Genomic DNA, 15999 nt, shown 5'->3' with positions numbered 1-15999 from the left:
GCCGCCTCGCCGGGCAGCAGGTGCCGAGCGTCGCTCCCGGGGCGGGCAGCGAGGAGGGCGGAGCGGCCCTGCGGCGCCACACGGCCGCCCCCCTTCCCGCCGCCCCGGCCGGCAGGCGGGCACCGGCGGGGCTTGCCGGGAGCGGGCCGGAAGCGGCGGTTGCCCCGGTAACGGCGGAGCGATTTCCGACAGGGGCGGCGGCCGGCATGGGGGTGCGCGGCGGCGCGCGGCGCTGAGGGAGCGGGCGGACATGGTGCCCAGCAAGTGCCGGCCCGGCAGGGGCCCCCGGGCCGCGCCCGGCTCGGTAGGTGCTGCCGGGGGCGGGGAGGCGGGTGGCGGCCGCCGCTTCCCCTCAGGCGCGGGCGGGCGCGGCCCCGGCGGTCTTCCTCCGGGCCGGGGCGCCCCGCCGCGCCGCAGAGGGGCGGGCCCGGGGCGGGGTGGCGGCTCTGGGGTTCGGTGAGGCTGAGGGCGACCGGCCGCGCTGGGGCTGAGGGCGGGCGGGCCTTGCGCGGGCCTTGCGCGGGCAGGGGCTGCGCAGCGCAGCGGGCGGAGCGCGCTGAGGGCGGCCCCGCCGCGGGTCGAGGGGAGCGGCAGCGCCGGGGAGGGGAGCTCGGTCCTCCCCGGGCCGCGAGGAGCCTTCCCTGGCGGTACCGGTGTGCCGCCTCTTCGCGGCCGAGTGGAGATACAAGCCCTTCGCTTAAATACTTGTGTTAAACGTTCTGGTTATTTAGCAGGTAGGTGCTTTGTCTTGTCACAAATACAATAAAAAAATCAGCACGTTTTGCCTTTAAACAAAAATAAAATCTCGTATTTACATGTAAACAATTGTTTTCTTCATAATGAGGATAATATCCCCGTGAAAGTCGTGCTTTCAGCATATTTTAAAAGCTAAAAATAGTGGGTTTTTTAAAACTAATTTAATGTTGCTCAGTGCTGTGATGTATTCTTCATGATTGTTTTGCAAAATTGTTCCTTTCTTGGCAGATTTTGCTGTTGCAAATACCTTTATCGTTTAAAAAAAAGTTACCTTCAACTTTTTGTATCGATACATGGTTTTGAAAAATGTAATGTATTTCTTTTTCTTCCAACTTGCAGGTTAATAATTGTGGTCTTCAGCTGGTTATCCAGACCTCATCAATAACAGATAAAAGCAAACCAGTAATTATTACCTTTTCTTTTATAGTTACATTAGCTAACGTGGTTGTATGGTACAGCCCAATTTGTATACTTCCGGATAAGAATTGCCTTTCAGTAGTAGTATGTTGACTTAATATATTGACTTTTAATATAATATCTGATAATCTCTTGGTAATTTATTTCATGCTATTCAAGATACATAAAGTAAATACGTGGTAAAGTACTACAGCCTGCCATAAACTATATATATAATAATTTCTTATGCTTCCATCTTTACCTTTTCCTCCTGTAATTGCAGTACTCCTTATAGGGTGGGATTTTTTTTTTTTTTTTGTTTAGTCAACTGCAGATGAATGTGCTGGTAGCTTCCATGTTTTCATTTCAGTTTCTAACAGCGAAACTTTTCAATTATAGTATCTTAACAGAAATAATAGTCTTTTTATTGGAGGAATTACTTTTTTTAAAAGCATTTGCAGAGTTTCTGGAGAACTGCAGTTGGTACTAACGATGTGTTTGTCTGTGTAAAGATGTTACTTGCATTTAAAACTTGTAACATTTGTACATTTGTCTTAAATATTGTCTTACAGTTTGAATTCAGGATAAATAAAGAACAGTCATCTTTCCACAACAGACTTCTGCAGCATGATCTGGAAAAAAACTATTCAGGACGGCAAGGTGATATTCCATAGGCTTTGGTTTGTTTGTCATTTGTATCTCCTTCTATTAACTGAACAGTAAAGAAATAAAATATGAAGTAATGTATATGTAAGAGTGACCTCCTTTCCTAACTGGCTACCATATAATTACCATTGCATCATGTCCTGAACCCACCATCCTTTTACTGTCTAGTGCAGATGGCTTTTTTTCATTGCTTTTTGCCCCTCATTCTGTCCATGGAAGAACATCCTTATGCCTGTGAAGCCACAGTCTATCAAGTGCCCTACTAAATATTCATCCACAAGCTACTCAGCTGTCTGTTGTAATGTTTTATTGGATGTTTGAAACTTTAATGTATTTGGACAAAATTCGTTTCTGATTCAGAACCCTGATGTGGAGAGAGAGTTTTCCTGTTGTACTTGTGTGCTCTTGGCTTTGAAAAGCAAGATAATTGGTGATCCCACTGTGGTGAAGTCTGGAAGAGCCTTGAAACACAACACTTCTTGTCACACTGCTGCTGCTTTCCTGTCATATTAAAACAGTGATTGATTATGATAGCAGATCAATTTAATTATTATGGCAATTCTTTACTCATTCTGGTAAAAAATGAAGACCAACAGTTGTTCAGAAGGGGTTTATTTTTTAGGGATATTATGCAACTTATTATGGAGTAAATTTAAGTCTGCAGTTTGGTTTTGTTCCCCACACAGGAGACCAAAGAGTATTAAGTCCTTTGGTGCGTAATAAGCAGATATATCTTCCAGTACCATCTAGTCTGACAGAACTTTCTGGTTTGGAGTTGAAGCAGAATACAGGTTCTTTATCAGGATTTGGCGAGACTTCTATTCACACACCCACAAAATCCAGATCCCGACAAAGCAGCCACAGTATTAGTTCACATGCTTCAGGTAACAGTGAAAAATACTCTTGTTTGGTTTTTTTAACTGGATGTCTTACTGAAAAGTTGTGGCCTGTAAGATGTCCTTCTTCTGGCTGTCAGAATGTATGACTGAATAGCAAGGGTTGCCTACTGTTCCCTTTGTGTACTGAGAGGTTAATAGATCATTGTCAGGAAATATTAATAGAAATAGTAGAAATATTTTCTCAAGTATAATACAGGCATTTAAATACAGGCTTTTTATCAACCCTTCTTCAACAATAGAGAGTAATAGGGATCTTTCACACATGTTTTTAGGAGGATGACATTAGAAGAAAAAAGTCACTGTACTGCCATCACATCATGTTTCAGACTGATGTTTAAGTCTCTGGTCTTACGTTTATTGGTTTAAAAATCTGAGACACAACTAATCTTAAGAATTCTGCCACAATGTTAATTGATTGGTTTTGGTCTCAATGATTTATTTTTTTTTTCTTTCACAGTTTTTTTTCACTTTGAAGGATACATTGAGAATGTTGGTTGTTGTACTGGTTTGTTAGAGTACCTAGTAATAAAATGATAGAGTAGCACTGAAAAGGTTCTAAATTGAACAACAAATTGTTTTACTTACGCCACTAGAAGAGATACCTATATATTTTAGACAACAATGAACTCTCTATAGTAGAAAACAGTTATCTTTGTTTATTGAGGAATTAATGGTTTTCTGATTAACGTACTTGATTTATTTTGAAAGAAAAGGGAAAAAAAAGGGGCAAACACATAGAAATTGAGCCTATATTCTTGTGGTTGTATGCATGTACAATGATTATTTTTGACCAATATTTTTCAGTGGATCATTTCCAAATAAGCCAAAGCTCCCAGAACACATTTGTTGATTTATTTTGCAGATATTTTTAGTCATCTTCCAACTTTCCCTTTATATTAACAAAATGTATAAAGATGAATAGCTTTTTGTAAATATGTTTTAAAGGGCTGTCTATTTCTTCCTTGATAACAGAATAAAATACAGTACTAATGATTACTAGATACTGCATGCACTTACCTGTAAAAGACTTTGGTTTTTTGAGGGTCAGTGGGACTGTTTCAGTGTATTAGTGCTTTTAGTTTTTAGTTCTTTCAACATCTACTTGATCTGTGTCTTTAAGTTCATCTAAAGTTAGATAATGTCTTTAAGTTCAGATACTGAAATTGTGGAACAATTGTACTAATACCTTACAGCATCACTGGGTAATTCTAATCAAAACAAAAGCATCTACAAAATATCTGCTTACGACAAATTGTTGATATAAATCTCTCAGAAATTAAACAAAAGGATTTACTCTGGAAGGAGGATGTAGAGGGATGTAGCTGTAAACAGAAAATGGTAGGAAAGAAAACTGGTAACTCAAAGTATACTGAGTGGAGGCAAAAAGCGCTTTCATGTACTGTGTAACTTCTAATAAGAAAGAAAATTCTGCTTTTATTATCAGTAGTTAATGAAATAATATAATTTTTGTATTATTTTTCTGATAGATAACACAAATTTTGGGAGCAGTTCATCAATATCATTTCCTGTATTGCAACGTACTGCTGAAGAAAAAATACTGAGCTCTGATAGACTTACCCTGGAAAGGTGAGAAGGTTATGGAGCACATGCGCCATAGCTTGCAACTCTTGTGTCTGATGGTCCAAAGTGATGAGTATCCCAGTAATGCCTGTGCTCAGTGGTACGAGTGATGGGTTTGGTTTTGTTGGGTTTTGTGTTTGTGTGTGTGTTTTTGAGAGAAGAACTGTGTCCCATAGAGAAATTTTGAATGAGTGTCCTTGTGATTAATATATCTGTACAGCAGTCATCTAAGGCTGTTAGGGCTTTTCATTGTAAACTAAGGAGCTTGCTTAAAAGTCAAATACAAGGTTATGCATGTAATCTTTAGCGAGGGGCTGTGTCTCCATTAGTTATAACCTGATGCATTAACTGTAGAACAGCCTTCTGGTTTTTTTCTTAACCAGGACACAAAAATATTTTATCTGAAAGATATTTAATTGTAACTTTTGTGGAGTTTTTTTTGTTGAGGGTAAATCCAAATGTAGTCCAAAAAGTTTTGTCAGGTCAGTAGGAATCCTGGAATAATGAGAATAACCATTTTTAGCATAATTTCCTATATCTTTTACTTTTCACATTAACACTTACTATTTCATGTATTTACATATCAAATAAACTAAAGAAAAATTGCGTAGGCATAGAACACTTTGAATTCTGACCTAACCAGGCTGCTTATGTGGTATCTGATGAAAAAATTGGTAGGCTGCATCTGTTGAAATTTTAATGTGGTCACGTGAAACTTCCATGTAGTTTCCATGTAACAAGCAAATCTCTGATTAACAGGTCAAGCTTTCAGAGAATTTTAGAAGCACCTCAGCTATATTTTCATGCTATTTATTTTTAATAGTAAGGAGTTAGTGCTCATTTACAGAGTTTAATTAGCAAACTTGATTACCTTGATCAAGATAATATACTTTCCTCAGTTCAGTCAGAGTGAGTGAGTAGAAGGTGGATTACCATTTTGTTACTTACATGTGGCTTTTGTTTTGTTTTTTCTTCCAGGCAGAAACTGACAGTGTGCCCAGTTATTGATGGGGAAGATCATCTTCGCCTTTTGAATTTCCAGCATAACTTTATAACCCGGATCCAAAATATTTCTAATCTGCAACATCTTGTTTTCCTAGATTTATATGACAATCAGATAGAGGAAATAAGTGGGGTTTCAACACTGAGATCCCTAAGAGTTCTTTTGTTGGGAAAAAACAGGTAAAAATAATAAAACTAACTTAAAGCACCCTACTTTTTTCATGGTGTAACAATGGTGATCTGTCACTGTTTGTTACTGACAGTTTTCAGATTGTGCTGTTGGCTATGAAACCAGTGAGCTGGTCCCTAACATTAGCGAAGTGTTAGGGATCCCGCTGAGGAAACACACAGTTTTTGCTCATAATGTTCTTCAGAAACTTCCTTTCTTTTCTGAATTTTAGCAACATTTCTGAAGTATTTTACCTGTTTCCGTCTAATAATCTGTTCTGGTTGACTAAATATGTGTTCTTAGATTTGTGTGATAGGTGGAATATCTTTTTGCATCACAGAAAGTATTTATTGATTCTTTATAACCTATAAAAACTATTTCTGCCTGATGGATTTAGCTGGGGAAAAAAATCCGATATGAATCATGGATTTTGTTGCTTATTTTTTGTATCTCCTGACAGAATAGAATCAACTTGCTAGTTGTATTACTTGCTAAAAATAGAGTTCAAATCCCTGTAGCTTTAATACTAATAATTTGATAGAAGTATCTGTGGAATATTAGGGCATAGGAATGATAATTTTAAGGTGCTTTAAGGAATTATTTTCTAAATTGTAACTACATTGAGTGCTGTATAGTTTGTTTATGCAGAAGTATGGTTTGGAGGTAGTTAGGACAAGACATGCTCATAAATGATTACAAGTCAGACACATTTGCTAGCAACTTGGATTCAGTTTGATCTGTATGTGATCTTCGATTATTCTCAAAGCAAATGCATAATACCTGTGATGTTTAATATCATCAGCCAGTAGATGATGCTGTGGAGTATACAATAACATAGGTTTGGAATCTGAGAAAATAGGACAGGATATAAAAGTTTTAAGACAGTGAAGTTGTACAGGGAGAGAGGTACTGCCAAATCTAGAGATCTATATTGTCAAGAAAGGGTCGGTGACTTTCAGGACTTTTTTTTTTTTTTTATTCTGTGTTCTTCTAACAAACTCTCAAAAGCCTGTGTCACTACAGTCTTTCTTTAAACTGGCTTGGAGTTAGCTCTTTGACATACCTTAATAATGTTTTTTTTATTATTTATCTGCATAGGTTGGTTGTTGACTTTGTTTTCTAGTGGTACGAGTATTCCTTCTCTTTTCATCTTCCTAGAAGAGCCACGTACATACTGCAGCTATTGCATTATTGAAAGGAAGGTGATAGTCTAAGGCATGCTCATTCATTTTTTTTTTTACATGGTTCAGAACTTTGTTATTCTTCTGTTACTCTTGGTAGGTGGGAACAAATGGTTAAGTTTTGTATTAGCTGGAAAATGAAAGATACTTTTTATCTAATAGGAAAAATAATTTGTGTCATAATTGAAATCTTGCAGAATAAAGAAGATCTCAAATCTGGAGAACCTAAAAAATCTTGATGTTTTAGATCTTCATGGAAATCAGGTACAATATAACAACTTCATTATTTACATTTCTTGTGTAGTCATCATGCATTTCCTGTGTCTTCTACCAAACTGCTGCTTTTTGAAAGGGAACCGGTAGCAAATCTCACAACTCTTGAGGTCATAGAAATCAATAAATTAATAAAAGGTGTTGTGATCTTATTTTGAATCTTGGTATCAAGTCTCTTGTACTTTCAGCATTGTACTTCTGGAAAGTTGCAGTAATTAAAATGCTGAGTCAACTGGGTATAATACCACTCACACCTACAGAATAGTTATCTAGCATAAATAGTTGTGGTGTAGTTAAAGTAACACAGTCTTAGAAGTCACAGAAGAATTTAAGAACCCATTGATTGCTGTGTTGTTTCTACTGTTGGTGATCTTACAAAAGAAGATCCCATTACATACCTGTAAAAGACTGAAATTTGTACAGGAAAAAGCAGAATGGGTCCAAGTTCTTGACTGATTCATGCTTCTGAATGGCCTTAAGTCACTTAACGTCTATTCAGTTTCCCCAATTTGAGACAGAACAGTCATTTCTGTTTCAAGTGGCGCATAAAGTTTTAGCTGTTGTATGTCTAAGAGGAAAATTCTTGTTTAATGGGTATGTCAGAAGCAGCATGGAGTATTAAGGGCAGGCCAGATACGGTATTTTTTTGTAAAATAGATTTAAAACACGTGTGATAGAAAATGTTCCTTAATTGAGCTGTTTAAAACAACATATGGTTATTGTAGCTATACCAGACCGATGTGTGAATTTTCTGGGTCCCTATTCTGACAGTTTTGACATCTTACTGATTTCTGTGTATGTGTGCTTTATTATATGATTGCTTGACAGAGAGGAATGGGAATGCTTTAAAAAAAAAATAGAAAAAGGAAGATAGAAGCTGGCACTATGAGTTACTGATATGTGATGTGAAAAGTTTGTGGCTTCTTTGAATAACATTAGTCCAATAATTTGCAGGTTGTACTGTGGCACAGGCCATAATAGGACCAGATAATGACATTGCTCTTGGAGTCTAGAGTGGCAGAATTTGGAGATGGCTAAGTGTTTGTGTAGTTATAATCCTTACTGCTGTTGTAATTTTGTGGTGGTTTTTTTATGGTTTTGGTAAAAATACTTGTGGACTAGACATGTGCTATAAAAATGTGCTGACTGGCACAGCTACAAGTGGAGGAATCGCTAATGGAAATGAAACATAGGTCATGCATGACTCTTACAAATGATCTTGAAGTAGATCTGATTTTTTTTATTATTATTATATTTTTTTCCTTCAAGTGTCTGTACTTGTAATGCCCTTGACATTAATTAGAAATTTATTAGGAGTTTTGGGCATAGTGCCCAACTGGCAGCTGCTAGATCAACTTCATAATAATAGGCCTATTCTGGTCCAGAGAAAATAACAAATTATCCTGTATCAGGAGTTAAATATTAAAACCCTGAAGCATGATAAGTGCTTTTGTTTTACAGAAAGTTTTAATCATAAATGTATGTGTGAAGGGCACAAATATTAGGAAATAGAATTAATTATTTTCTGCAATTTTTTTTGTAGGTTAAAGTGTATTTTTCATGAAAGGACCAAATAAAGACTATAAACTTCTTTTCCATTAATTATCTTTCTGTTCCTTTCCAATTTTAATATTTGCAAGTTTTCATATTAACATACTTTTTTTCCTGTCTTTGAGGAATTCAAAATTTAAAACACCAATCTGCCATACGTATTATTAGTGAATTTTGAAGGCATAAGGGAAGAAATTCTGAGCTTGTGAAGTACCAGATTAGTGTACTCATGTCTTATTTTGAACTCTGGGGTGGCTTTGTTGTTGTTGTTGGCTAATTTAATAACGTATGGGGAACTCTCTTTATTTAGATTTGTGGCATCTTTATTTAGGGCAGCCTTCTAGTCTATCTTAAAGGATATTTCTTCCACATTGTTTCTCAAGAATTTCTCAAGAACAGACTTCAACCACAGAACTGGTTTTGAGAACTTCAAAATATGTATTCCAGTGTTCCAGAGCAGAGCAATTTAAACAGATCAGTAGAATTAAAAATTAATTGTTGGTATATAGTTCAAAATAGTGGATTCTGATCACTGTTCTGTTGATATAATGTTCTGTCTTTAACATATATGTGATTTTTTTTTTTTCTTAACTCGGTGGAGATCAGTTAGAATCAAGAAGGCAGAAACAGAATATCCCACTTATCAGTCATAATGAAAACCAGTAGATAATAGGATTTGCTTTATCTTAATGTTGATACATCTGCTTCCTTAGATTGTTTGTGGCATTATCTTGCACCCAGTTCTCACAGTAAAGTCAAAAAATCTACAATAAATCTACTCAGTTTTACAATTTGGAAGCAGTGATGGGCAGCAATTTTCCTTTATCAAGATAGTTCTTAATCAAAAGGTGTAATGGCACAGTGGTGTGCATCACTTATGGCTACTTTTCTTACAACTATGAAAAAATTTCATTCACATTTGGTATACAAAAGTGTTATTGGCTGCCAGTGTAGTGTGAGTATTTTTATGTGCTGTGCAAATATGAGATTTCCTCTGGACATCATTTTCTGTTGCTCACTTCCAGTGACTGTGAAACACACTATATGTTACTTAATATTACTGTACTCTTTCTTATGCTTACAGATATTTTAATGGTACTTTTGTTTTCATTTTACATTCAAAGCTGTGTTTCTTACTGTCCTGGTTTAAACCTGGCCGACAGCCAAACACCACACAGCTTCTGGCTCACCCTCTCCCACCCTGGGGAAGGGGGCAGAGAATTAGAAAGGTAAAGGGAAGGAGACTCACAGGTTGAGAAAAAACCAATTTTAATAACTGAAATAAAGTAAGTTTTAAATAACTATTATAATAGAAAATACCAAACGAGTAATGCACAGTGCGCTTGCTCACCACCTGCCCATTCCCAGTTAGTGATCCCCGAGAAGAGAGAATCCTGAAACCACGATCCCGGGAGAGCCAGCGAGCTTCCCAGCTGACTTTCATCTCTGTGCTGAGCATGACGTTGTGTGATCTGGAATATTCCACGGGCCAGTGTGGGTCTGTTGCTCTGGCTGTGCTCCCTCCCAGCTGCTTGTGCACCTGCGCACTAGCAGGACAGGGGAAGTTGAGAAGTCCTTGATTTCTTAGCAACTGAAAACATCAGTTTATTATCAATGTTCTTCTCATACCAAACCCCCTACTGAATCCAAAACACAGCACTATTCTTGCTACTAAGAAGAAAATGTTAGCTCTGTCCCAGCTGAAACCAGGACAGTATCCACCCCTCACTCCATACCATTTTTATTACACTGAGGTTCCATGTTTTCCAATACATTCAAATGAATATCGCCATCAATTTTCCTGTTTTGTTACATACACACAGATATTATTCCCTTAGTCTGTGGGTCATTCCTGCAAAATGTGTAGTGAGTGGGTGTAGTCCATAACTTTGGGTTCCATCTGTCATGACAGTCTTTTGAGGCAGGAGGGATCAGGCCGGGTTTGCTCAGTCAGTGGAGAGGGTGTCACTGGACACAACAGGAGGAGGGTCTGTAGTCTTTCATATGCTACAGTTGGAGCTCAGAGCTGGTGTATCTGGCATGGTCCATGCTTACAGGCTTGAAGATGTTGAGCTCGAGGAAGTTGCTGGGGGCAGTTGTTGAAATTAGTCCTGACTTCAAAGTTCCTTTTTTGTTAACCTGAGTGATTCTTAGTATGATGCCATTAGTATAACGTATATTAACCATAAGGATGATAATATGCAATAACAGCGTCATTGAGCAATTAACACCATACACGTCAATTCATTGGCTATTTTCACCTAGCATCAAATCCCTTTGTGACACACTTCGGGCTTCTCTGTCCTTCTGCATCACCCACCAAGTGCACCCAGGCACCTTGGGCAAAAGGAATCCCCCAAATGGGTTTACCTTTACCTGGAGCAGTCTTCCCCAGCATATTTTTAATGTACGCTACAGGGACTTTATCCCCATCTGCAGTACTTAAGAGGTTTGACTGGGCCGGGCCAGCCTAGTTGGCAGATCCTCTAGTCTTGACTAACCAGGTGGCTTTTGCTAAGTGTATATCCCAGTGTTTGAAAGTTCCACCACCCGTTGCTCTTAATGTAGTTTTTAACAACCCATTGTACTGCTTAGTTTTCCCAGAAGCTGGTGCATGATGGGATGCAATATACCCATGTTCTTTGGCCCAAGTGTCTATGACATTATTTTGGAAGTGAGTCCTGTTATCTGACTTGGTCTTTTCTGGAGTACCATGTCGCCATACAACTTGATTTTCAAGGCCTGGGATGACGTACTGGGTGGTGGCACAGGGCATGGCGTATGTTTCCAGCCATCCAACGGTTGCTTCCACCATTATGAGCATGCAGTGTTTGCCATGCCAGGTTTGTGGAAGTGTGATATAATCAATCTGCCAGGCCTCCCCCTATTTATATATTAACCATCATCCTCCATACCAAAGAGGTTTTAACCATTTGGCTTGCTTGATTGCACCACATTTCACATTGATAACTTGTGCAATGTGTCCGTGATTGAGTCCACCCCTCAGTCATGAAACCATCTATATGTTGCATCCCGTCACTGATGGCCTGAGGAACTGTAGGCCCAGTGAGCCATAAATTTTTCACCCTTATTTTGCCAGCCCAGATCCACTTGAGCCACATTAATCCCAGCAGCTTGGCTGTTTCGGTGTTCTTCAGTGGCCTGACTGTTGGGTACCTGAGCATCTATGTGACATACTTTCACAACCAGTTTCTCTACCCAAGCAGCAATATCTTGCCATAATTCAGCACTGCAGGTGGGTTTACCACTGTGCTGCCAGCTGCTCTGTTTCCATTGCTGTAACCACCCCCACAGTGCATTTGCCACCATCCGAGCCAGTGTAGAGATAGAGCACTGGCCTCCTTTTTTTTGCTCAGCAATATTTAAGGCCAGTTGGATGGTTCATCTCTGCAAACTGACTCAATTCACTTTGCCCCTCTTATCTGGGCTAATTACAATAGTGTTTAAGAATTTTGAAAATCTTGAATATCCTTGGAATGTTGAAACTAACATGGTCCTATTGCTGGGAACCAGCATGTCCTTGAATGCAGTCTGGGTTTTGTTCAGGGTCAAGCAACTGTTTAAGAGAATCACTCAGAGATCTACCCCAAGGCTGGAGAGTTATGCATGGCAGGATGTGCGGGATAGCATGGGCAAATGCCTAGGATGGTGGACACCTCCAGTGTTTTGAAATTTTACCTTTGAACAAGTGCAGAATCCTGAAAGACTAGTAGAATATTTAGACAAAGTATGCTGTCACCGTGACAATTCCAGTGAGACACAAATCACTGCAATGTGCTGGGGTCTGGCCCATCTCTACTGAGCTCTGTTCAACACTACTCAGTACCCGCAAGGGGAAGATCTCTAGATCTGACAATAAATTGACAAGTACTTTCTTGATCCAGCACAAAACTAAGGCTATTTACTAGAAAAGACAGCTCTGTGGTATCATCTATATCTTGTTGCAAGGAATATTTTCAGGATTTTCTTAATGTCATATTCTTGGGCCAAAATGCAAAATTCATACTGTTAAAAGCACTTTTAAGACTTGCACACCCGGTTTTGATTATTTTTAATTGTATTAATTTAAAAAGATCTTTTTGTGTTTTTGAAGAACATGTTTGTAATTTTAACTACAATGACATGTTTTGTAGTAAGTTATCAGAAGGGGTTTTGATACCAAACTCTCCAGAAGAAATAATAGATTCGTTCAAGAAAGCCATTGATAAGCGAAAACTTGGATGTAAGTTTTACCTGAATGCTGTCTGCTCCATGAGCAAATTGTTGTGTAGACTGTAATTGGCCTAAAACACGGATGACATATAAATGAGTATATGTCAGGTGCTATGAAACAAGACAGCTTCACCTCAACCCCTGGGAAGGTGATGGAACAAATAGTCCCAAAAACCATTTCCAAACATAGTACAGCAAGAAGGCAACCTGGAGTAGTCACCATGAATTTGTGTAGGAAATAGCATTTTACAACAAAATTACAAGTGCAGTGGATGCTTTTTATCTTGAATTTAGGAAGTTATTTGACCCTGTCTCCTATTACATCTTTATAGACAAACTTAAATTAAATTAGGACTAGATAGATGGACAGTGAGGTGAAATGAAAACTGTCTGGACTGCCAGGCTCAAAGGGTTGTGATCCATGACACAAAGTCTAGCTAGAGGCCAGTCACTATTGTCTGTACCCCAGAGGCTGATACTAGATCAATACCCTTCATTGATGATCTGCATTATTAACAATGCAGGAAATTGGAAGGAGAGCTTTATATGTGAGATGGTTGTGCTGCCATTCAGTGGGACCTTGGCAGGTGGAGAAATGGGCTGAGAGAAATCTCATGAAATTCAAGGAAGGGAAATGTCAAGCCCTGCACTTATCAATGAGTGATCCCCTGCACCAGTATGGGCTGGGTGCTCAGCAGCTGAAAAGCAGCTTTGTAGTAAAGGACGTGGGGGCTGTGGTGGACAGTAGCCTGCCTGTGTGCCAGCGGTGTGCCCGTACGGCAAAAGCAGCCAAGAGCATCCTGGGCTGTGTTAGGAAGAGTGTTGCCAGCAGGCTGTGGGAGGTGATCCTACGGGCTCCCCAGTGCAGCACAGACATGAACTTAATGGGAGTGAGTCCAGCAAAGAGGCACAAAGGTGATGAAGGGACTGGAGCATCTCTCATATGAGGAGAGACTGAGAGCTGAGATTTGCTTTCCCTAGAGAAGAGACCCCTCAGGGAGTTTGTATAAATAGCTGATGGGTCTAAATAAGATGGAGCCAGACTTATCTCAGTGGTGTCTAGCAAAAGGACAAGAATCACTGAGCATAAACTGAAATACAGGCAACTTGTTCAAACTTAAGTAAAATGTTATTGTCAGGGTGGCGGAACGCTGGAGAAGGTTGCTCAGACAGGCGGTGGAATCTCCATCCCCAGAAGCAGTCTGAGCCTGACGGGACATGGTCCTGGGCAGCTTGCTGTAGCTGACCCCGCTCTGAGCGGGGAGGTTGGAAGAGACAATCTCCAGAGGTCTCTTCTGACCTCAGCTGGTGCTCTGATTCTGTGGCTAGGGTTACTTTAGATTAAATTCACTATCCTGTCTTTTCATATTCCCCATTTTTAGTGGTAGGTGAAATAGAAGAACAATAGTAGAGAAGAATTATTTAAAGGAACAGTTCTTTACTGCAAAAATCTCCCTTGTAAAGCCATGAAAAACCTCTTTATTGGATGTGGCAGTTCATTTTGCTGCAGTGTACTGAATCAACATCCTACTACAGTGCTCATTGAATGGCACTCTGTATTTGCGGTTAGGACAGGAGTGTTCCTGTGGTTTTGATGTTCGTAAGTCCCACACATTTGATTAAATTATGCATTGAATCTGTTAGACTTTAGAGCATTTTCCTGCAGTTTGCACTGATTGCTTCTATTAATCAGTTTTGTAACAGCTTGAGAGTAAAGGTTGATTGCAAGTGACTTCATAGAGTATTTTGGCGATTTAGTTGTTGAGAAATAAGGCAGTTGAATTTTCTTCAAACTTGTTATCTGCTTATTTTGATAGAGTCATCCTCTGTGGTTCATATTTATATATGTATTGGAACAGTAAACTCTTTTACAGCTTTTTAGTCTTTGTATTAATGTATATAGCAGCTCTGTTTTGACTGGGGGTTTTGCTTCTTGAAGTTGCCATGTCTTAGTTAGGAGATGAGGACACATCATTCCTGTAGTACAGACAGTTCTGTTAAAGGGAGAATATCTGGTGAGCAGTTTTCATCACAGTAGAAAATTAATTAGCTGAATATTTGCTGCTTGCAGTATACATGAGGTATGAATTAGCTTGCATTCAGTGATTCTGTTATCACCAGCTTTCCTCTGTTTTCAGGCAGACAATTCCAGAAGGTGGTTTAACGTGTTTGTTAGACTCCAGTAGATGAGAAGAGTCATATAGGTAAACTGCTACCATTTAAATGATATTGCCTGGCAACAATAATATTATTACTACAATATATATGGAATATAAATTGCTACGGTAGTGTAACTACTTCCGAGTTATGATACAGAACAGGGGTTTTCCATAGCCTTTGTTTTCATGGTTTGGCTTCTCTGATGTCATTAAATAAAGCCCATAAAATTCATTGTAGCAGGTTATAGCAAAATCCAGTAAATCCTCCTAATGCCTTTTGGCAAGTTACTTTACCAGACTGACTATTCACTAAATGTGTCATTACACAGTTCTTTCTGAGGACATTGAAGGTGCTCACATATCTGGCAAGAAAAAAGTATTATTCTTTTAACTACCATTTTTTCCCCTTTATGGTTTGTATATGTTATAGGACATATATACAATAAAATACTAAAATATCTTATGTGTAATATCCATTACATAATATCTGACCAAATAGTTTTCATTCTTACTTCAGTAATATAGTTCACTACATGAATATTCTAAGGTGCTTGCAATAATTTTTTTTTTTAGGTGTTCAAAGCTATAGTTAATCATATACAATATCTCTTACATGTTACCTGCAATCCCAGGTGATCATTGAACAACTAAATATTGAGTACAAGTTATATTAAAGATACTTAAAATGCATTAGACGAGCAAAAAATATTAACTCATTACAGACAATAGTTCTGTATAAGGTAAGAAATCTTAGTGGTCACTCTCAATAGATGCAGAACATAAATACTCAAATTGGATATGGCCAGAATATGAATATTATTAATCTTATTTATCAAAAATAGTGCTAGAGCCTATCTAGAAATGATCTATTTTTGTTAATGTTTGTGGAATAGTAGCAGTGGAAAGCTAGATTCCTCTTTCAGTCCTAGTCCCTCTCTTCCTCTCTCTTGGGGTGTAAATCAGTCCTGTAGATGGAATGCAGATTGTGAAACTTCTAAGACTGGAATGTTTCCAAAAGGTTGGAGATAAGGGAAAACAGAAGGAGGAAAATGTCATTTTTGTTCACTTTTGGGATAGTATTTTGATTTATTTGGGTGCTGGGTTTTTTACATAATATGGTTTGGTCTGAACTT

The 15999-nt window shown here is 38.8% G+C and overlaps 1 protein-coding gene across 2 annotated transcripts in view; it reads left to right on the top strand.

The window, feature by feature from the left end:
- Positions 1-185: 185 nt before the first annotated feature.
- LRRC49 (leucine rich repeat containing 49) overlaps positions 186-15999 on the top strand; it is a 55381-nt gene continuing 39567 nt past the window's right edge. The window contains exons 1-7 of one of the 2 annotated variants that reach the window (XM_074917389.1): positions 186-304; positions 1096-1158; positions 1725-1812; positions 2505-2702; positions 4205-4304; positions 5277-5480; positions 6848-6914. In XM_074917389.1, the coding sequence (XP_074773490.1) occupies positions 251-304; positions 1096-1158; positions 1725-1812; positions 2505-2702; positions 4205-4304; positions 5277-5480; positions 6848-6914 (774 nt within the window). In that variant the 5' untranslated portion in view covers positions 186-250. The remainder of the gene's footprint in view (positions 305-1095; positions 1159-1724; positions 1813-2504; positions 2703-4204; positions 4305-5276; positions 5481-6847; positions 6915-15999) is intronic. The other variant, XM_074917390.1, reaches the window with a different exon arrangement.

Source organism: Athene noctua, chromosome 13, assembly GCF_965140245.1.
Source record: "Athene noctua chromosome 13, bAthNoc1.hap1.1, whole genome shotgun sequence".
Lineage (NCBI taxonomy): Eukaryota > Metazoa > Chordata > Aves > Strigiformes > Strigidae > Athene > Athene noctua.
This window is presented reverse-complemented; position numbering and strand designations above follow the sequence as displayed.